The sequence below is a fragment of the Solanum stenotomum genome, chromosome 6, assembly GCF_019186545.1.
Source record: "Solanum stenotomum isolate F172 chromosome 6, ASM1918654v1, whole genome shotgun sequence".
NCBI lineage: Eukaryota > Viridiplantae > Streptophyta > Magnoliopsida > Solanales > Solanaceae > Solanum > Solanum stenotomum.
In genome coordinates this window covers 1,474,386-1,497,068 of record NC_064287.1, presented here as the reverse complement: position 1 = coordinate 1,497,068, position 22,683 = coordinate 1,474,386, and the positions used below count along the sequence as shown (strand labels likewise).

The 22,683-nt window shown below is 35.6% G+C and overlaps 1 protein-coding gene across 1 annotated transcript; it reads left to right on the top strand.

The window, feature by feature from the left end:
- The first annotated feature begins 7,799 nt into the window (after positions 1–7,799).
- LOC125867306 (uncharacterized) lies at positions 7,800–20,877 on the top strand. Its single transcript, XM_049547748.1, has 15 exons — positions 7,800–8,099; positions 8,650–8,738; positions 9,882–9,948; positions 10,071–10,186; positions 12,947–13,013; positions 13,145–13,193; positions 13,311–13,396; positions 13,583–13,848; positions 13,956–14,011; positions 16,022–16,107; positions 16,835–16,927; positions 17,752–18,088; positions 19,276–19,826; positions 20,135–20,360; positions 20,443–20,877. Exons 1-15 carry the CDS (start codon positions 7,905–7,907, stop codon positions 20,631–20,633), a joined length of 2,475 nt encoding a protein of 824 aa, XP_049403705.1. The 5' UTR covers positions 7,800–7,904; the 3' UTR covers positions 20,634–20,877.
- The last annotated feature ends 1,806 nt before the right edge of the window (positions 20,878–22,683 follow it).

Sequence of the window (22,683 nt, the reverse complement as noted above, 5' to 3'; positions counted from 1 at the left end):
ATTTTTCCATTATTTTCAGTGGAACATATAAAAATCTCAGTATTTTAAAGTTAATTATTTAGATATATGTTAAGTTTGTAATATTATTGTTTTATTTTAAAATTTAATTAGACTGATTTTAAGAGTCGCCACTTAATTTTAAAGTAAAATTAAGAAAACTGTTGTTTTCAAAAGACTAAAACAGAAATCTAATAAAACTTATAAGGGGTTCAGGGTTCTTAATAGTGTTCTAGGTAGGGTTTTAAAAGCATCTAGAACACCCGCTAATGCGGTTATCCGGCAATTAATCATTTGACTAAAAATTAACTTAATTTGAATCAAACAATTTTTATAGTTAGAACCTTTTTAAAAGGGAAAAAGGGGGAAAATACGGGAATATTATCTAAGTGAGATAGTTTGCAAAATTTATTCTTTAAGTCTTATTAAACGATGACTGATTTAGTTAAATTGTTAAATCAAAATGGGAGTCTTTCGGAGATTTGAATTTTTTGACCTTAAGATTAGCGACAAATATTAACAAACACACAAACACAATAAAATAAAGAGGGAAAGGGACTTGGGCCTAAGTATGATTTTTTTTGTCCGTCTGGACCAGTATTTGGGTCTGATTTATACCTTTTGGGCCTTCGACCCAATACTTGATATCTATCCTAGAAATCTCAATTTTATTGGGCCTTAGGCCCAATTCCACCTGTCCTAGAGTCTAACGAGATAATAGACAAGTGGGCTTAGGCCCAAAAGTAACAAAATACAACTTTTAAAATAAAGAGTGGGCTTTGGCCCAATCTTTTCAATTCTCCAATATGCTGCATATTTTTCAACTCTAGGACCTGTTCGTCGATTTTTGTAGCTGGCCGACTCGAAAAGAGGGGAAATTGAGCCTTTATGGCTCTCTCGAAATGCAAGAAAAAAAATATGGGAGTTCATGATGAACTCAGACCGATTTACATGCAACAAAACAAAACGATAAGGATTAGTGTTCGAAAATAAATCGCAAGTCATAGCAGCCTTTAAATCACTGTACAACAAATAACTTGAGGGAACTCAAAACGACATAGGAATGCAAAATCCAAAGACATCAAGAATAAAAGCATATTAATGACCCAATAATGACTACTTAAGCTATTGCTCAACGCCACAAAATATAATCCAAGGTGAGCAAATAATATTCAACCTACTTAATGAACAAATGTGCTAATAGCTGATGCTAGCAAACAAAGCTGAATATTCGTATAAAAGTCATGTCATATGAAACACCATATTTGATCACTTGAAACAAGACCCCTATTCTAACTGACCATACTACAATAGGAAGAATATCATCACTTTGTGAAACACAAGGCTCAATTTTAGCTCCAGAAACAAAGATTCATAAAAGTATAAAAAATGATAAGAAAACTCTTAAAAAGATTATCATATTTCATAAAAAAAAAAAATGGACAGACAACATAAGAGCTCCAGATTAGTTAAATATGAGATTCTGCCTTCATTTTTTTAAAATTTTTTCGAAAGGAAATAAACATTACAACAGCAAGAGAAGGAAAATTATATACTAGAAGACTGTGAACACCAAAACATGAGTAATCAATGACATTCAAGAAAGTGAATACGATATAAAGAATGACGAAATAGCCTCAAAATAAACACTAAGAAACAGTGAAGCCATACATGAGACGAACAGCAGCATCATGGACATGCTAGCGATTTTCACTGGAACAAAAAAAAGGCCTTTTTTAAATGCTAGTTGACTCAAGATTCACGCGAACAACAACACTTAGTAATAACAACTTAAATGATAGTACACTTTGACAGTATAGGCGAAATAATGTGAACTTAATAACACTCTAATAATGAATTCAAGAAAAAGAACACCAAAATGCGCTCAAACACTAAATACAAATTAGCAGCAACTCAATACGATGTTATGACTAACCCATGAAATATATACCTTATGTCAAAACAATACCAATCCAACGACAACAACCAACATAATAGTGACTTTCCAACATTAACAAACAAAATAGAGAAATAGATGAAGAGAGAAGCCATCGGAGGAAACGTTACCTTTTCCGGCAGCGAACATGGATAGGGCGAGCTTGAAGGACAACAACGAGTTCCACCGCACAATTGTGAGCGAAAACAACAAGCGAAACGACCAGATCGTAACTCGAACTCGAGCTAACTTAGAAGAACGACGATGATCAAACTAAAAAAAAAGAGATTGTGATTGGAACTAACTCTTTTTTTCCCCATTTTTTTTTCCAAATATGTTTTATGTGTATTTTTGTAACTGATTGCTTAACCTATTCTCTATGCCTTAGTCAAAAATTTCCAACTCTTTTTCCAACCTTTTTCCTTGCCTTAGTAGAGAATTTCCAACTAAAAATCTCCCTCTTCTTTTCACAAATGAACAGAAAATGTTTATATAAGGGGAAATTAGGGTAGATTTTTTTGGGGGAGAAACAAATGAAATCTGGATAAGAAAGGGTCCATTCCCAATTCAAACTTCAAAATTCTTTCATACTTATGGGGATGCAACATTTCCCTGTGAGTTTGACCCATTCCGAAAGAGGAAAGGGCGAATCGACGCTTGGGATCGACTCCCTTGTACCCACTGCTCGACGTGGCATCATCCCACAACCACAAGGACGAAAATGTGTGACTTGTTGCTGTTACAGTCGTGCTGCGGGAGAGGGAAAAGGAAGAAAACGACAAGGAATTTGTAGCGCTACTCTGTTAGTGAACGTTGGAGCTGAAATTGATTCACTCGCTGAAGTGGTTCACACGTGAGAAATCGTTGGGGCCGCTGCTGTTGCGATTTTGGGCTGTTGCTGCTAGGTTTCGCGTTTTGGTCTTTACTGGAGGAAGAAGAAGAACGAAGAACATAGGGGTATGGTCGATTTGGTGTTGGATTATTTGCAGGATATTTGGTTGAATGAGTATTATTGTATTGTTGTGTGTATGGGTGGGCTGAGAGTGTTGTTGGAGTGTATAAGTATTGTATTGGCCTGGGAGTGTTGGGTTTGGGTCGGCTGAAAGAGGTAAAAAAAAAAAGAGGGGCCCAAAATAATCGATTAAAATGGATTGAGTGAATTGGCTAGATTTGGCTAAGGTATGCAATAGAGAATTAATTAACAATTTAGTCAAATTGGGTTAATTAGTAAATTTGACAAGTAATTAAATAAGACGAATTAATATAATTAACTAACGAGCTTCTTAATCTTAACAAAATAAACTAATTAACTTAATTATAAACTAGTAATTTAAAATTATAACCACAACCTAAGTTAGTAAATTAATAAAACAAGCTTCCAAAATAATTAAGCTAATAATTAAGCCAAATAACTCTAAATTACGAATACACTTTAAACCCAATCAATTCAACTGAAGATTTAATTGAAATGAAATCTTTTTGAGACGATTTTCGAATATCTAAGAAACACTAATTACATATATAATTATAAAATACTATAAAAATCGACTAAAATTACTTAAAGTGACCTCAAAAAAAATATTTAAATTTTTATAAAGTAATTATTCTAAATCGTTTGAAATCTAAGAAACTTGAAAATTAATTATTATCAGGGAGGGCCAAAATTGGGTGTCAATAATTACGAATCTTATCAAATTTTGGTGAGTCCAGATACATGTATCTCGAGATACATGAGATCAAAATTAGATATAATTTGTTGTAGATATATTATATCCAAGTGGTTTCAATATATTTGGGATATATAGATAAATCTCGCTCGCCTCCCTCCCATCTCACTCGCAACTCTTTTATCTCGCTTGCGTAGTGTGATTCATATGTATCTGAGATATATTGGTAAATCTCGCTCGCCTCCCTTTTGTTCTCGTTCGCCTCTCTCTATTTCAACGTACCTTGTAGTAAGAAATACGTGACTTGAATTTTGGTATGAAATTATTAATTAGTGAGACAAAATGTGATTATTTAAAACTATAGGGAGAATTAGTAAATATGATAGGCATGTTTGTGTAGTTAGTTAGTTTATAGTTATTTTAATGGGTAGATGTAACACCCCGGAAATTTTTTGAGCTAAGACTTGAACCATCCTTCCTAGTAAGTAAGTTTTTACCAAAAAAATTTAAAATTTTCTAAGCGTTAAGGTCACTAGATGTAGCACCTTCTGTTCCAAAAAGAACTAGAGAGAATTCATTCAAGTCATTCCTAGGTTTCTTTAAGTTTTGGGTCAACTTCAAGCGATCATAACCTTCAGTACATGATGAGTTAGGTGACCCATAAGATATCAAATGAAAAGTCTTTGAATTATCTTTCCAATGTCATTGAGTTTGCTAAATTTCAAGCTCGTATGAGGGAGATATGTCCGTTTGAAGTCGGGCTGTCCAAATAAGGAAAGTTACCCGAAAATAGTTAGGGGTATTTTGATCTTTTCCTTACCCAATCAGATATAATTCATTTTAGTAAGGTTTTTTTGGGGTCTAATCTGATTAGGTTTAGTTTTATAATCCTAATATGCACCTAGGGTTTTAGTTGAGAGTTCAAGAAGAGAAAATAAGAGAAAAAAGGAGAAAAGAAGAAAGGATCAAAGCGCGCTTTAAGGTTCTTGAGTTTTGTTGCGGATTTTCGCCGTGGGTTTGATCCCTAAGAGGTATGTAAGCTTCCAAGTGTTGGGTTTGTTCACCCACACGCCAATCGTATTAATTTCAGCGTTAAATTCGTTCTAGAAAGTTGAAGGTTTGATGTTCTTGGATTGTGTTCTTGAAATTGGCCTTCGTTCTTGAGTTTAGATGATATTGATGAGTTCCTAAGAAAATCGTGTCGATTTTAGAGTTGTGTTTAATTAGATTCTTGTGTACATGTATTGGGTATCTCAATTTAGAGAAAAAGTGAAAAAAAAGAATCAAATTTAGGCGAATTGGGGTTAGAAAATGAGGAAGAAAAAGTCAGACAGAAAACAGGTACCAGGTCTGCGTCGCAGACCTATTCCTTTAGAGTGAACTTTCTCTCTCCGCTATGCGGAGAGAACGCGGACTCCACTATTTCAAAAATTAGTTCAACCAAACATTTTAATGCATCTCCGCGTCGCAGACTTGCTCCCAGACAATGTTTTTTTTATCGTTTCTCATGATTAACTATCTAAAAACACTCTTAATTATCACGATATCTTTCCTATCACAAATCATAACCTTGAATTCATAATTCAATTTCAAGGTAGAGTTAAGAGTCAAGTCTTGAGAGTTCTTTCGAGTATTTTGAGAAAGTCCCTTTGAATCTTTTGAGGAGTCTTTTATAAATTCTAATAATTTGTTTCAAGACTCAAGTAAGTGAGCATGAGAATAAGGAGAATGTATTCATGAGTTTACACTATCATGAGATCATTCATATCATGAACCATAACTCTTGAATTCATAATTCAAATTCAAGAGAGAGAGAGTTAAGAGTAGAGTTCAAGAAAGTCTTTGAGTTCAATTGTGAATCCACTATTGATTTGAGCTAAGTTTTGAGGAAGTAAGTATGAGACTGAGAAGAGTCGTATACACGAGTTCCATATTGTTATGTAGACCCTCGAGTCGCGTCGTTCATGCCCATAATTCCGTATGAACTTCATAAATTGAGCATCTTTGAGAGAGTAGTATCTTCAAGTTCTAAGTCTTGAGTATTGAGTTCCTAACCCTTTTGTGATTATATTCCTAATCATGGGCTATTACATGTGACCCATGAAGTCCTTGAGTTGAGTTGTTCATGCCCATAATTCCGCATGAACCCGATGAGTTGAACATTCTTGAGATGAGTAGTATCACGAAGTCCTTGAGTTGAGTTGTTCATGCCTATAATTCTGCATGAACCCTCTGAGTTGGGTATTCATGAAATGAGTAGTATCATTGAAGTTCTTGAGTTCCAAGTATTGAGTTTTATATATAGTTATTGAAAATCTTAAATTGAGTCGTTCACGTCCATAATTCGACATGAACCTTATTTTGAGAAGTCTTTTTACAAATTTTTCTAAACTTGTTTCAAGACTTGAGCACTTGAGTTGAGAAAGAGTAGAGTTGAGTTCATTTTCTTTAAAATGATATATGGGAACTAAGTATTTCCAAGAGTAAATGTTTTCACATTTAAAAAAGGAGGAAACTGAGATTTTCAAAAGAGTTTTGAGCTGTTTTAGTACCATATTTTTTAAGAGAAAGATTTTTGAGTAATAATCTCAAAACACAGAAAGAGTTATATTTTTAAACATATGAGCTAGTTACATTTTGGGAGTAGTATTGAGCACCGATATGGGGACGAGTTTGAGTTCAAATAATTCAAAGTCTCCATAAATCGTGTAGCAAACATGGGTAGAAAATGGTCATACTTTTTAGATGATTCCTTAATACTTTTTAGCATAAACTAGTGGATCCACATAGTTGAGAGGTTCTATACCCCGACAAAGTATAGGACAATTCTGGCAGCGTGGGCGAGACACTGTATCATCACATAGCTCATAGTGATGGTTGTCGGTTAGAGAAACTCCCACAGAGTTATATTATATTTATATATACTAATTGAGTTGTTATTGTATTCTTCAATACATTGAGTTGCTATCTACTATTTTAAAAGCTTTTCATATATTGCATATTTTATTGTTGCTTTATCCAGAGTTGAGTATCTAGAGATGAGTATCCAAAGTTAAGTATTTTGAGTTGAGTATCTAATCTTTGAGTTGAGTTTCTTATCCTTGAGTTGAGTTTAGTTGAGTGAGTTGAGAAGAGGTAAGTATGTTTCCTTTTTATCAAGTTCAAGCTTATGTTTATGCTTTAGAATTTCCCTTACATGCTCGTACATTCCATGTACTGAACCATTTGGCCTGCATCGTTTCATGATGCAGATATAGGTACTCAAGATCATCAATAGGTATTTTGTTGATACCACATGCAGTTCGAGTTAGCTATGGTGATCCTCCTTGCTTCCGGAGGGTTCCACTTGTACTTTCAATTATAGCAGTTGTTAGGATGTCGTAGGTCTTGTCCCGACTTTCATCTTTGTCAGTTAGAGGCTTCATAGATAGACAATAGAGTTCCAGAAGTCTGTTCATTTATTTTGTTAAATATTTTAAAGACTTAAGCTGCCTATTTCTGGAGAGTTGAATATACTATTTTATTCAGAGTTAATCTTTTTGAGTTAAAGTATCTTGTAATTGAGTTCAATGAATTTTATTCAATTTTAAGCTTTGTATGCTTGAATTAGTTTTCCGCTTGTAGTTTGCCAGGATGAGGATTCGCTTGGGGACCAACAATGGTTCTCGAGTGCCGGCCACGTCCAGGGTGTAGGCTCGGGTCATGGCAGTAGATTTCATAAATATTACAATAAAGTAGTTTAATTTACATTAAATAAAATCATCTTTTCATTTATATATATAAAAAATAGTTTAAAAATTAGCGATATAATGTGGGAGACTTGAGAGGGAATCCAGCTTCCATCTACTAATCAAGCATGGCCGCATGAGATTGTCACATGACATTTACCTATAGTGCGATGGTTTACCACAAAGATCATTTTTGTTCAATCTCAATCAACTTAAATCTCCTCTGAATAATTTTAAAATTTAGATATAAATTTCTCTAACTATTTCGAGTCTTTAAATATATATTATTCAAAAAAAAGTGTAAATTGTACTTCCCTTGCAATTGAAAAGATGATAATGGACCTATTTTGAGAAAGAATTTGTGACCAAAGGGTTATTTTGCTTAATTATCCTATTATTTTTCGAAATGGGCCTTTGCCCACATTTCAAACCCAATCATCTAAAACCCAGCCTAAACCTTCTACAATTCAGTTTCTGTTAACTCCCTTCACTCTTTTTTTCCCTTTGCCACCATCTCAGATTCTCAGTTCTGAGAGGGATTTTTCAGTATTCGAATTTGCAGCAGCGAGGGGAAAAATGGGTGGCAGAGGAAGGTCAAGAACTCAGAGAAAGCACTTCGCTCAAAGCAGAGAAAACAACTGGAAATACAGCAAAAATGATCCCGAGCAGCAACAAAATGGTACCGCTGATAATAATAACAATAGAGAAAACAGTAATCCCAGTTGGAAACCCTTTGTCACCCAAAATATTGCCTTTGAAGAATATTATAAGGTACTCCCTTATTTGTGAATTTTAGATGTTAATTTATGTGACACTTTATGCCTCTCCAGATTCAAACTATGTGAACTTGATCAATATTGACATAAGAAGAGTTGCATGTCTTGTAGTACTTGATGTATAGTTTTGGATATCTGAGTTTTAGTTTTAAGATATTGAGTTGATCGTATACAATTTAGCTTCGAAGATTAGTTAAATTTATTGTTGATAAGCGAAAGGTGTCACATAAATTGGGGATAGAGAGAGTGTTGAAGTATGATGGAAACTTAAGCTCGATAGAATATTAGGAAAGCAACATATTAAGGTTGGATGTTTGAATAATTTAATGTATTTGAATTCTGGGGAGTTGTGAAATTTGTGTAGAAATGGATTGGTTTTAAAATCTTTTGAGACAACCAAAATGGAAATATTGCTGTATAAGTAAGTGTGATATGGTATAAATTGAGATGGAGTAAGTTTTCTTTTTTTATTTGTTTTTCATATACATGCAATGAGTATATACAAATTTATGGACTTGGGTGATAGTATGTGCATGACTGTATAGGAGCAAGGGATTGTGCCACCAGAAGAATGGAATACTTTTATGGACTGTCTTCGAAGTGAATTGCCTGCTGCTTTCAGGATCAATTCAAGGTCTGTGTCTTTTCATTATCATTTGATAACCTTTCTGTTTATTGTACATGTTTTATTTCTTTCCTTGATTTGCATTACCTGAGCTTGGGGTCTTTCGGAAACAACTTCTCTACCTTCGTAAGGTAGGAGTATGGTCTGCGTGACCCTACCCTCCCAAGACCCCATCTTGTGTGACTACACTAGATATATTGTTGTTGTTACTAACCTTTCTGTTTATTAGATAGACAAACAATTATATAACCTAGTGAAGATGTTCCACATCATATAAATCTTATTTCTGCATTGAGAAGTGTGATCTGAAAAGGACAATGTACATTGCATTTGTCTTCATGTGTTCTCTTTGCTCATGCAGAGCAAACCTTTACTCTTTTATGCTTATTTGGATTTTAGCAAGACTGGACTTTGCATCCTTATATGTGGACACAGGCTAAGTCTGCTATGTGTTAAAAAAGTGTACGAAAATTTGTTGTTTTGAGCAACTGTCTACAATTATAACAGCAACACATCCAGTGTAATCTCATAAGTGGGGTGTGGGGAGGGTAGGATGTACACATACTTTACTCATACCTTTGTGGGGTAGAGAGGTTATTTCCGATATACCTCAGCACAATGATGCATTACCAAAACAGGCTAGAAAAGAAAAAAATAATGGCAACAAAGTGGCAAGTTAAACACAACCAATGAAGCAACAAGTAACAAATAAAAGATGTAGTAAAAGATACTACACAAGTATTAAATAATAATACTACTACTAAGGCGAAGAGAAGACTTGCCCCCTATCTTCCACATAAAGGTGCTACAACACTCGGCTACCTACCAACATTCTACCTTAATCTTCGACCTCCAAATCTTCCTATCGAGGGTCACGTCCTTAGTGATTTGGAGTGTGTCATGTCCTGCTGACACCCAAGTTCTTCTTCAAGCATAGCTCAAGATAGTAATCACCGGGTGGGTGCAAATTCTTTTAGCCGGTGATCTTGAATAATTTGAGCTATGAATTGATCCCGCATTCCATCTTGTTCTCTAAAATGAATTTCTTTTTCAGGTTCGTTTGTGGTTAGAGTTCCTTTGTTATCAACTCTTGAGATGACCAAATTTGAGCTAATTTCTTACGTATTCATCATTGTGTTGTTAATGTTGCAGTAGCCAATGCTACTTGGAAATTCAAGCGAAGTTGGAGAATGATTTTATGAAATCTCTGCAAGAAGAGGTTCATCAGCTGATTATGATTACTTTTTCTTACTGAATTATGAATTTTCTGCACTATGTATGTAGCTTCTAGCTCATAGCCCTGCTATTCAATAATATTTCCAAATCGGGTTTGTGATTCAGGGGACAGATGGGAGTGAGGTTGTGGCAATAAGACCATTACCTTGGTATCCAGAGAATCTTGCCTGGCAGTCAACTTTTTCTCGCAAGCAGTTGAGGAAAAACAAAATACTTGAGAGGTTAGAGATCCAGTTTCTGCTTATGCTGTAACTTTTGAATATTGTGAAATAATTTTTATCTGAAAAAAGATCATACCTAATCTATCGCAGATAATACTCATCCATCCCAATTGATGTGTGATTTTGGACTGTTCATGAAGTTTAAAGAGAGAAAGACTTTTGAAACTTTTGGTCTAAAGCAAGCCAAACATTTTTGTGCTATAAATCATCTCACTTAGAGTACCATGAGAAGTTTAAAGTTTAATTGTTCCTAAATATAGAAAGATGTTTTTCTTTTGGGACAAACTAAAAAAGAAAGTATGCCACATAGAATAGGGACATAGGGAGTAATAAGTATCACTTTTTGGAAAAGACACTTCAAGCTTTCAATCCTTGCTATGAGCCAATAATCTATTTGACCTTTTGAATCCATGAACATCAGTTCAAATGGCTGTTGACACTGGTGCTAAGCTCGAGTCTGAAACAAGTTCAACCTTTTGAGCTTCCTTAGCTCCTTTCTCTCTACTGGTCTCACATAGGACTGAAAAAAAAATCTTTTTTTTCCTTTTTCTCTGTGTAAAGCATCTCTGTAGTGCTGCTGATTTTTTTTCCCAATTGAGTTAATTTATAATTTTCTATTGTATACTTTTTGATAATTTGCATCAGATGATTGTGACATGAATATAATTGTGATCTAAGATATGAGAATAATATCACAAATCATGATCGATCTCCAACATTCCACTTGTTGGGCATTTTTGATCTAGATATGAATGAAAATGTGATCCCCAACTTCAAGGGAACTGATAAACTTAAAGCTACATATTCTTTGCATCTTATTCCACTTATCATCAAATGTTTTAGATTTAACTGGGTTTGCAACTTCTAGAATAGTTGATTGTTTCTTGCCAAACTTCTAAGATATGATGCAAATAATATTTGGGCATGTGTGATGGTGTTTCCATGAGTTGTTCAAAAACTAGAGAAGGCTTCTGATTTTCGCTTGATGGTTTTAACGAAGTATTTGGAAATGAAATCTTGCTTATCAATTATCTTTTGAAAAGAAAGTCTTGTTCATCAATCAAACATTTGAGTGTCTTTTGTTATAGGAAGAGGAAGAAGGTTTTCCATATGGTAGTGTACCAAAAGAAATCCTTAGTATGTACTAGAGAGGAAAAAGTTCATCTCAAATACATAAATTCCCTAAAGGATATGTTTGAAGGAGATGTCAAAAAACCCTTCGGGGTGGCCCAGTGGTTTGGGCTTGGGACTTCCAGGTTGGAGGTCTCAAGTTCGAAACCCCTTGCCCGCGAAAGCAAGGGGTTTGCCTTCTAGGTCAAGCTCGTTGCACCGGGCTTGCCTAGTGCGGGTTACCTCTCCTATGTGGTTTGCGAGCTATTGCATAGGGGCGGGGGGTTTACCCTGTTGCGCACCCAAAGGGTAGCAATTGCGGGTTTCCCTTGTCATCCAAAAAAAAGAAAAGGAGATGTCAAAATGTAAGAACAATGGAAGAAAATGCAGAGTTTTCCATAACCATGGTTTCTCCTATTTTATGAATGAGTTAGCCAACAGTCTACGAGATTGAGTTCCAGAGTATATGTTATTTGCGGGCCTATGATGGTGTTGATATAACTAGTGGGAGGTTAACTAAAGCTTGATTTGTGGCGAAACACTCGAAACTGAGAGTTTTTAGGATAGGTGCAAGGATGATAGGATATACGCACAATAAGTGTAGCCAATACAAGAAAAGTAAAGTTTGAGGCAAGATAGACTGAACTGCAGTAACTAAATGTTGACACTTATATAGGCTCAATCTTTCTAGAGAATGTCTTGATAGTGCAATAGGAGGATATTTTACAAAGTGAAGGTAAGTTCTATAAAATGTGTGAGACTAACAATGCTATGTGGCAGCATATGTTGGGATATATTGTCGACATTTTTGTAAGGCGGGTGTCGTAAAATTGCATAAGATAGATATGTCGTTATACCAGGTTAGACGAAATTAGAAATGAGAATGTGGCCTGCAATGGTTTAGTTGTGTTCTACAAAGCTCCTAAATGCACCTGTGTCTAGATTCACATCATGACGGTTTTAGGTATTATTACGGGATGAGGTAGACCTTAAACCATATGGAAAGAAGTTCTCTTAAAAAGACATATAATTTCTTGGAATCCATGCAAATTCGGCTGGTATATAACACAACAGAAGCAAAATATCCTTATAGGCGGTATCAGTTAGTTGGTTTAAGGTTAACCGCTATTGGTATTACTTACATCTGGTCCTTTGATAAGAAGTCTCTTAAGTTTTATTGGAGATTGCTACCTTTTACTTATAAAGAAAAGGTCTGCTAGAGCTTGCATGATAAAATAAGTGTGAGAGTTAGAGATAATCTCTAGCTTCAGAGAGTCCTTAATTTGTTCTTAAAGAGAGATTGTTCAATGGTGGAAAGAACGGATCTGATGGAGCAGAAATAGATATAGAGGATTCATATAGCCCTGTGTGAACATCCCTAGGATTGATGTAGTTGTCGTATAATTATGTTCAAATGAAGAAAATGCACATCTCACATGAAAATTGTACATCTAGAGGTCCATTTCTTGTTTCCAGTTTTGGATATAAAAAATCTTACATCCTTACTGGTAGTTCTTCCCACCTCCATAAAGAATTATGCAATTCTTTTTCCTAGAATCTGTATACAGCCAGGAAATTTACAGAATTATAATTGAAGACAACTTTTGGTGGTCTCTGATATTGATTGTTATCATCACATAAAACACTCAGGTTCCACGAGTTCTTGAAGCTACAAAATGAGATTGGTAACATTACAAGACAGGAGGCTGTTAGCATGGTGAGCCAATTATTGCTATGATGATTTGTTTGGTATATATCAGTTAACTTTCTCAATTTTTTTTTTATTCTTTCTCAAAAAGATCAGTTAACATTGTGCCCTTTATTCATCATGTGACTGCTTTGACTCAGGTCCCTCCTCTGTTCCTGGATGTACGGCCAGATGATTTCATTCTTGACAGTTAACTATTCTTTAATACTCGGCATCTAAGTTCATTTTTTCCATTCTTCATTAATTTATGAATAACAAAGTAACAAACTGGATAAATAGAAACTTTACTGCCCCTTTATCTTGCAGTGTGTGCAGCTCCTGGTTCCAAAACGTTTCAGTTACTTGAGATGATACACCACTCAGCTGAACCGGGATCATTACCTGGTGGAATGGTCTCTCTTTTTCCTCATTTTCTCTCTTAAAATCATTGATGTCAATGCAACTCTCTCCCTAGTTCTTTCATCCATCTTTGTTGGCGTCATATATACTCTCCGATCCATCCTTGCAAAAATTGAAAAATATATTCTCTGGATCCTTGTAACATTTGATGTTTCTCTTTGAAATGCCTCGTTATATAGGTCTTAGCAAATGATGTTGATGTTCAAAGGTGTAACCTTCTCATCCATCAAACAAAGAGAATGTCCACTGCCAACTTGATAGTCACAAATCATGAAGCACAGCACTTCCCTAGCTGTCATTTGAATAGAACTTATGGAGAAGGTTCTGAGCCACAAGAAGTGAAAGAACTTGATATTGATCAACTTCTATTTGATCGTGTCTTATGTGATGTTCCATGCAGTGGTGATGGCACTTTACGCAAGGCCCCTGATATATGGAGAAGATGGTAGTTAATTACGAATTACTAGTACTTATCACTCTCATTTTGCATTCTGCTATCAATACAATTGTCTTGTGTCCCCTTCACATCCCTCTATTTTTCCTTTTGCACAGGAATGCAGGAATGGGTAATGGTCTACATGGGCTACAGGTTCAGATAGCAATGCGAGGTTCATTATTCTCTCTCTCTCTCTCTCTCTTAATTGTACATTGGTCTTCTAACCAGATAAGCTGACCATCACTAACCTATCATGCAGCAGCTTATGATTTTAGCCGGCAAGTCACCTTTGAGTTTGTGCTTAAGGATGAGTTGGTTGATTCCAAGTCTTTTTTCCTATTATGGGCTCAAGATACATCTTGATATCCAAGATCCTTGATATCCAAGATCAAGATTGAACAATGTTAAAAATGATCACACTTGTGGAAGTAACACAAACATAAGATAAGATAAGGTCGTTTGAGATGATTTAACTATTTCCTATGCAGACTTCCAGGCTGTCTGGTCCCCATATATATGACTTATGACGCTATAATTGAAGGTAATCAAAAGGTACGAGGTAAACCTAAAACTATATAGAGGGAACTGTCTCAAAAGTTTTAAAATCTATCAAATTCATACACTTACCACTAAGAATAGAACATAATGGAAGTAAAGGATCCATATACGCGACACCAACAAGTTGGGACTAAGCTAAATATCCATGTAGGAGTAGGGATAAGTGTGGGATTTCGAGTGCCCCTGATTGCCTTAAAAGACGTTATTTAGTATATTTGAATGAAATGGATCTGAATACAGTTGTATTGATGGTTTCATATAGGCACCACAACTTATGGAAGTGAAGCTTAATTGATTGATTGATCGATATTTCCTCTATCACATATTATGTGTCTGTTTCTGTATTGAGAAGAATAGTAGTAGTGGAATACACTTTATACTTTGTCTCACAAAGGTGCAGTAGTAGTGGTTACCTCGTCCCAACAACTGTAGCATATGTTAAGGTATGTGGGTGCCTTTATTTAGATAGACTATATCTTGTTTCTTCAGTTCTTCCACTGTGAACGAGGTCCTGACCAATGGAGCACAACAGCAATCTGAGGGTAGTGAATGTTGGACTGCTAGAGTCCAACATATCCACAAGATGAGTGTTGTAGAGATGCGGATGCTACGATGGATGTGCGGTCATATCATATTAGATAAGATTTAAAATGACTTTATTCACAGAAGGTACAACTGTACAAGTAGCACACATTGAGGATAAAATGCGAAAATATAACTTGAGATGGTTTGGACATATTTTGCGGCGAATGCACTTCTCTGTAGGTGTTGAAACTATGGCAAGTTAAGGAGTTAAAAGCCGACAGGGTAGATCTAAAATCACATGGAAGAAAATTGTCTCGAAAGGTCTACAAATGCTTTTTATCAATTCAGACTTAGCTAAAGATAGGGTTCAATGGAAGAAGAAGATCCATATTTGTAATAGCTACTAGTCGAGGAAAGGTTTTAGACTTGTTAGAGAGATTCTAATATATTGTTATTAATATTGTATTTGTGTATGTGTTTGATTTGCTTTTCTCTTTTATTTATTTAGTATGATGATATGAAATGAGCTTTAAATGAAAGTGGGGATTCATATAGCCAATTCCAATTTGTTTGGGACTGAGGCGCAATAGTAGTTGTTGATAGCACCAATCAAATAAGAAACGGATCTGCCATACACATCAAAGAGGAATGGCATAAACAAGCTATTTCAATATGCTTGATTAAAATTTACAAGATTATTCCTTTACAAAGTAAGGATAGAAAGGAAAAGATTCTAGTTTCTCGAACAAGATGGATTAGAAGACCACAAAACATTAGATTAATTGTATGTCGTTCAAGAAGCAACATCAGTTAAACTATAATTTTGTTGCTCAAATTTTCGCGGGTATATTTTCCCTGCTAAGGATGTTGTTTCTTGAATTATATAGAAAAAAGAAGCTTAAGTCTTTAGGAGACATTTTGTGGAAGTCCGAGCTTTGGATAGGTGCTGCCGTTCTGGTAACTGGACCGGCATGAAAGGTTTCTGAAACACTTGAGGGGTTAGGACTTTAGAGCACCATACAATTCCTTCTGAGTAAGACCCCTCTTTCTTTATGAAAAGCCTTCAACTGACACATGGTTGTTCATACATATATTTCAGGATTGTCTTTGCTTAAAGTTGGTGGAAGGATGGTTTATTCAACTTGCTCAATGAATCCCATTGAGAACGAGGCTGTGGTTGCCGAGGTAATCTGAGAAAGAATGCATCACATGTTGATTACGATTCTGTTAAATGTGTAGCTTATGTTACCAAATGAAAATTTTGCTCATTTTAAGCTTCCCAGAAATTAATGAGTGATACTACTGAAAGTACAAAAAAAACAGAAAAGAAGATTATTGAGTATAGATCTTGCTCGATTGCAGTAGGGTGGGAGAGCTGAAAAAAGCGAACCCTTAGTGAGCTCTTCAATCATTGCAATGGCTGCACATTTTTTAGCTGGATTTTCTTACTTACAGCCCTCCCTTTTTTTCTTCCTCCTGTCTCGACACCCGGGCTTGTCAAAATTATGTATGCCTACTCTTGTTCTAACTTATATCAACAAGTGGGCTGATGTGGTGCAAGTATTCTTTTTCTTTGATTTCTTTGTATGTTTTCCATTGCTACATCAACTACTATACTCCATTAGTATAATGGACACAGTAGTAATTAGTTTATATCATGGATTTCATGGAAATTACTTGGATTTCTCTCTTCAATGTTGAACAACACTGTCAAAATAGTAGCTGAATTTGCAGCCTCTCTGTCCCTAGTATGGCAAATGTTCCACATGTTTGCTTTTTGCTGCTGATGACATAATCATCATAATTTCCTGAACGACAGAGAGATAGCAATTTTGATATTGCATTACAACGTTATAAAAATCTAAGTCCAACATTCCTTCTCATAAAACCTGATTGTTCTCTTGTTCCTCAGATATTGAGAAGGTGTGGAGGATCTGTTGAACTCATTGATGTCTCCAGTGAACTTCCTCAGCTTGTTAGAAGGCCAGGTCTGAAAAAATGGAAGGTTTGTGGTTAATTTTCTTGATCTCTTCTCCATGTGATGTTCAGATTTTGGTCAACTTGGTTTGATCAAAGGTTGGGATATTGACGTTCAATGTTAAGGTTATAATAGAAAATGAAAAAATAGAGGGGAGTTCTACTGAGGGTAGCACCTGTTGCAAGTAGACACTCCTCCTTTCTGAAGGTTGTCCTGTCCTGTACGAAGCTAAGCCTTACATGGTACCAACCATGAGGTGCCTTTATTTTTCAAATAGATTTCCAAGACCTGTTTGGTGTCTGAGCATTTTCTGCAGTAGGTTCTCATAACGATTTGACAGTAAACTTTCCTTTTCTATCAGTTTCCAGGATATCTTCAACCCCTGCATTATTTCCTTGCAAGCCCTGCAAAACAAGAAAATTCTGTTGATCTAAAAAGCTTCACAGTCAGTCATATTCCTTTTTAATGTGATATGTCAACCTGCTCTTAATATTGAGCAGTCATTGACTTTTCTGTATTACACTCAGCCAAAGTTGGGTATAATGTAATTCAGCTTTATAGTTTTTGCTGGTTCAAAGACGTGAAGGACGAGAATTACGTCAGTGGAACTAGTTAACTATCAGAAGTTCTTTTTATTTTGTTTCAGTTTATCTGACATGGGAGGCTTCAGTGAACCTCGCTTTGTTATGAGTTCTACTAATTCTATATTTGCCTATTAGTAGTACTAGCAGGTGCAGAAGTAAAGACTAGTATCCATCCTTAAATTCTTAATTCCATTTATGTTAAACAGGTATGGTTGCTTTACGCTGCTTCATTGAATTTGATTGATATTTGTTCTTCTGTGCATGCAGGTTCAAGATAAAGGGATGTGGTTGACTTCTTACAATGAAGTTCATGATTCTCGCAGAGCTGCAGTTGTTCCTGGAATGTTTCCCTCTGGCAAAGGCTACGTGGATGCACCTCAGCATGGTGATGATGCAAGGAGAAGTCAATTGCCTGATAATGGGAGTAATGGTCATTCTCAAAATGGTGTTGGGATGGTGCAGCAGGATCCTGCAACTCCTACTACAATCTTGGACGAGGAAGCTTCAACTCTACCACTGGAACGTTGTATGAGGATAGTGCCACATGACCAGAACAGTGGAGCCTTCTTTATTGCTGTCTTTCACAAACTTTCTCCTTTGCCAGGTGAGTTAAAACATCAACCATTTGTCAGAAGTGGAAAATTGGGGCATTAAACATTTAAGTATGCATGATATGGCTAGTTCAAATAGAACATCTGCACAGCTATATCTTCTGTTGTGGTTCAAGTTTTGAAATCAGATTCGAAACTTGAAGAACAAGAACTCAAAACTTCAAGAATGGTAACTCTTTTTTGTGATTTGTAGATTATAGAAAAACAAAGAACAACTCCTTTGCCTAAGCTCTACTACCAAATGATAGCAACCAAGATGCAAAAATGAGGAAATAGAACAAGTAATGAAAAAAAAAACTAGATAGAATACAAGGATAAAAGTAGAAATAAGGTTGGGCTTGACAGAAAATTAGAAGAAAGAAAGGAGAATTCTAACAATCAAATAACTATTCAATTATTAGAATAATCCAAGGGGGAAGAGAGTTGAACTAGTACATGGATCCATAGCAAGAAGAATTCCAAGAAGGTTCTTTAAAGAGATACAAACAATCACCCAGAAGAGTATGATCTTTAATCATCCAAAAACTAGCCAGCTTGTCAAAAGAGGAAACTAAAACATTTATACAGGTCTATATAGAAGCTAACAATAGTAATAAATATCCCTAAACTTGCCTTGAATTACACATAGGCTTGAATTCATAAATTCTTAGGGTTCTAAAATGTCTCCACATTTGATAATCATGGAGCCATTTTTGGTGAGCTTCTTCTACAATTGGCCTCATGTTTGATAATCATTTTGTTTCTCTGTGGTGCTCCATCACCTCCTTTGTTGCCAGGCTCCATGTTTTGGAATGTGGAGGCGTTTTTTGGTCCACGTTTCTCTCCTCTTTGTGCTTCTTGTTTTCCTAGGATACATTTGACTTGAAAGCTTAGTTTCCTTGACCTGTTGTAGCACTCCAAGGACTTAATGTTGATTGGGCTTGAGCGGTCACTTAGGATCCTTTGTTTGGTTGTCTTCGTCTCTTCCTTTAAATAACCAGACTGGGTCTTGAGGTATTCTTTCCATGCTCTCTTGAAACACTCTAGGCTCTCAGTGTTAGTAAGTTGGAAGCCGTCAATGCCATGATTGCTAATCCATGAGCTATCATGGCACACACCCTTGATGTCATAATAAAATTCTGTCTTAATTTTGAGCTGTACTTGTGTATGTATTGAGATTCTGTTCTTTATGACTTTGCAGTCACACAAAAGAAGCATTGCTATCAACCAGGGAAGACAACTTCCACGGGAAATTTCCAAGCACAAAGTTTACCTAAGGTCAAAGATATAAATGCTGATGAAGTTGAGCAAGTGGATTCTGTAGGTAATCAACTATCTGAAGTGACTATCGGTGATGCTGATATTCTTGAAAATGGAAATGACGAAGCTACACTGGATACTGACCCCAGTAAAATAGTGGAAGGAAAAAGGCCGGAGCTGATTAAACCTTCCAGTGATGGAAAAGCTGGTCCTGAGTTGGTTACAGGGAGTAGAAAGTTACAGATGCGAGGAAGATGGAGAGGAATTGACCCAATATTATTTTACCACGAGGAGGCAGCTGTGGGTCAGATAAAGGCCTTCTATGGCATCAAGGAATCCTTTCCATTCAAAGGTCATTTGATTGTGAGGAATACTGATATCGACCATGTGAAAAGAGTTTATTATGTATCTAAATCTGTGAAAGAAGTTCTTGAACTCAATTTTCTAGCTGGTGAGCAGCTCAAGATCGCTGCTGTTGGGCTCAAGATGTTTGTAAGTCGCTCAAATTTGACACTTGAGATTTCTGCTGTTTGAGCTCATGTCATTCTATAGATTCATGTGCATGTGTTTGAACATCCATCTTTTACGAAGTTTCTTCAGAAAGAACTTTGCATCCTACATCCCTCAACCCCCAGAAAGGAAAGGAGGTACAGGAAAAAGCAAGACTTCCAAGCCCTCTTATAAACAAGTAGCAAACTATGAGGGCACCACTTGAATGACCCTTTATGTCATTCTTTCCCGTGATCTCCGTCCATTGCACTATTAGATAACCTTTCCATTTTCTCTTTTCAATGTTGCAGGAGCGGCAAAAAGATGTTTCTACAGAATGTGTATTCCGCATAACATCTGAAGGAGTGCCATTGTTGCTGCCACATATTACCAAACAAATAGTGTATGCATCTCCTGTAGATTTCAAGCTTCTTTTGCAGTACAAGAGCATTAAATTTGGCGATTTTGTGGATGCTGAATTTCGGGAAAAGGCTTCAAAGCTGCAGTTTGGTTGTTGTGCAGTGATTTTGAATAAAGGTTAGTTGTGATCTGGTATCTTCATTTGAGTAAACACGATTAGTTTGTTTCTCTCGTAAAATTTGCTCTCTATTTCTTTTAGACAATAAGACCTTGTCGGAACCTCAAGTGGATGCATCAACTATCGCTATAGGATGCTGGAGAGGCCGGAATAGCATCACAGTGATGGTGATTGCACTTGATATCCAAGAACTTCTAGAAAGGATGTTGACGTATTCGGAGGAGGATTCAGATTCCTTATTGCTGGAAAACAAGCCATTGATTGCTGCTTGAGCAGATTAAGCTAAATTGAAAATATACAATTGAGACAAGTTACAGGTAAACTAACAATTTTGGAAGCTGTAATATGTGTACCATTACAAGGAAATTTGTAATATTTTGATGTTTATTTGTTGGTTTCTTCTGTTTGAGACAATTTCTACAACTATAGATTTCAGATGAAAAATGGAGGGAAGTGTCCTCTTTGTAATCAAAATATTGATGGATCAATACTCAGCAATATTAGTCCATTTCAAAATAAATGGTGTTTTTACCTTTTCATTTTATTTCAAAATAATTGGTGTTTCACATAATCAAGAAGACATTAATGGTGTTTTTCCAATACACTAGTCTTACGAATTTAGTGAAGCAAGCCACAAAACATTTTTACGTGTTTTCTATTTGAGAAAAGGAAGCTAATAAATTTAATCGAAGGGGTTATGCCCAAAAAATTTATGCACGTGAAACTACCATGTTTGAAGATGTGTGCAACTTTGATGCCTAGAAAATTTGTCAAGAATGAAAGTTGATGTTAAGGAGAGGAGCGTAAATGTCTCGGTGATAAGGTGTGAGAAGTTAGCAATATTAAGACTAAGGAGAAATAGAGTGTCATGACCCGAGAGCACCCCCTAGTCGTAACATGGCGTAGTTGACCCCGAAGGGACGCATACAATCCCTTAGCACATTCTTAACATAAGATGATAGAAAATACGGGAAAATTGAAAACTTTTACAATCGAAGTCTTATTTCATAAAATCAAGCGGAAGTCTGTACTAGAACTTTTGTCTCAAACCATCTATTTAAACTCATGAATAAAAGTCTTTGGGACGCAGCCCATACAAAGTCTAAAAACATAAAGAAATGACATAAGGAAATAAAGGGTTCGTCCTCGAAGCTATGAGGACTCACCAATTCTTCAATTCTTCTAAATCCTTGAAACTCTAGCCTCCAACCCTACATTTGGTTAGAATGTAGGCAACATGCGTTAGTAGAAAACGTACTAAGTATGAAAGCTAACACAACATCATAAGAGCATCTCAAATGGTTAGTCAACATAAGACATAATAAGCATAAGAGACAATAACATAATCACAATATAATCATCATAGGCATAGCATGGTTTCCAATAGAAGCATCATATAAACACAAGTCACATAAGATATATTTAATGAGCATAGGAGATAAGTCATAATCATATCAACATAATTGGCACTTAGTCATCATTACCATAATAGCACCATTCTCAAGTAACCTCAAAGGTATACAAGTGCAAAGCAAGAATAGTAGGGGTGGGCATAAACACTGAAAAACCGAATCGAACCGAATTATTTTGGTAATTCGATTTCGGTATTTCAGTTTTCGATATATGATTTTGTATTTTTCAGTATTTCGGTTCGATTTTTGGTATGTAATTTTTGTGTAATTCGGTATTTCGGTTTACCAAAATATATTAAATTATAATATATATTACTATTATATTAATTATTAATATTTAAAAATAAATATTATAATTTAAAATTAAAAACAAAAGTTTGTCTTTTCAAACTTTTCTACTTTACAAACCCACTTCCCAAAAGGCAAAAATTACCGTTCCCACTTCCCACGTCTAGTCGTCTACAGACTATAGCAGCGTCGATCGTTTCGACGACCAGCAGCACACAGCAGCTGCCAATCGACCAACAGGCAGCCGTAGCACAACAACGACCGGTAAATTTCAATATTATAACAAGGCTAAATTTCAATGTTAACGACAATTTATTATTTTGAATCATACAATAATTTGAAAAACAGAGTAAAATAAGCAAGAAGAAATAAACATAAATAAAATAAACAAAAAAATTACAAAATTTTAAAAAGCCCACTAAGCAGGCCCATAACAAAAAAATCAAATTAACAAAAACCAAACCGAACAGAATTGTTTTGATTCGGTGTTCGGTACATGTTGTACAAGAACCGAAAACCGAAAAAACCAAAAAAAAAACCCAAAACCGAACCGAAATACCGAACGCCCAGCCCTAAAGAACAGCATCCCATAATACCACCCAAGCCAAGTATCCCTTTTTTA

What these genes read in the sequence shown, in the direction of transcription:
- LOC125867306 (XM_049547748.1), top strand. Translation starts at nt 7,905, where the DNA reads ATGGGTGGCAGAGGAAGGTCAAGAACTCAGAGAAAGCACTTCGCTCAA. An exon ending in GCTTTCAGGATCAATTCAAG is followed by an intron (nt 8,739 to 9,881) that starts GTCTGTGTCTTT and finishes TTAATGTTGCAG; the next exon opens with TAGCCAATGCTACTTGGAAA. An exon ending in ACGAGGCTGTGGTTGCCGAG is followed by an intron (nt 16,108 to 16,834) that starts GTAATCTGAGAA and finishes CTTGTTCCTCAG; the next exon opens with ATATTGAGAAGGTGTGGAGG.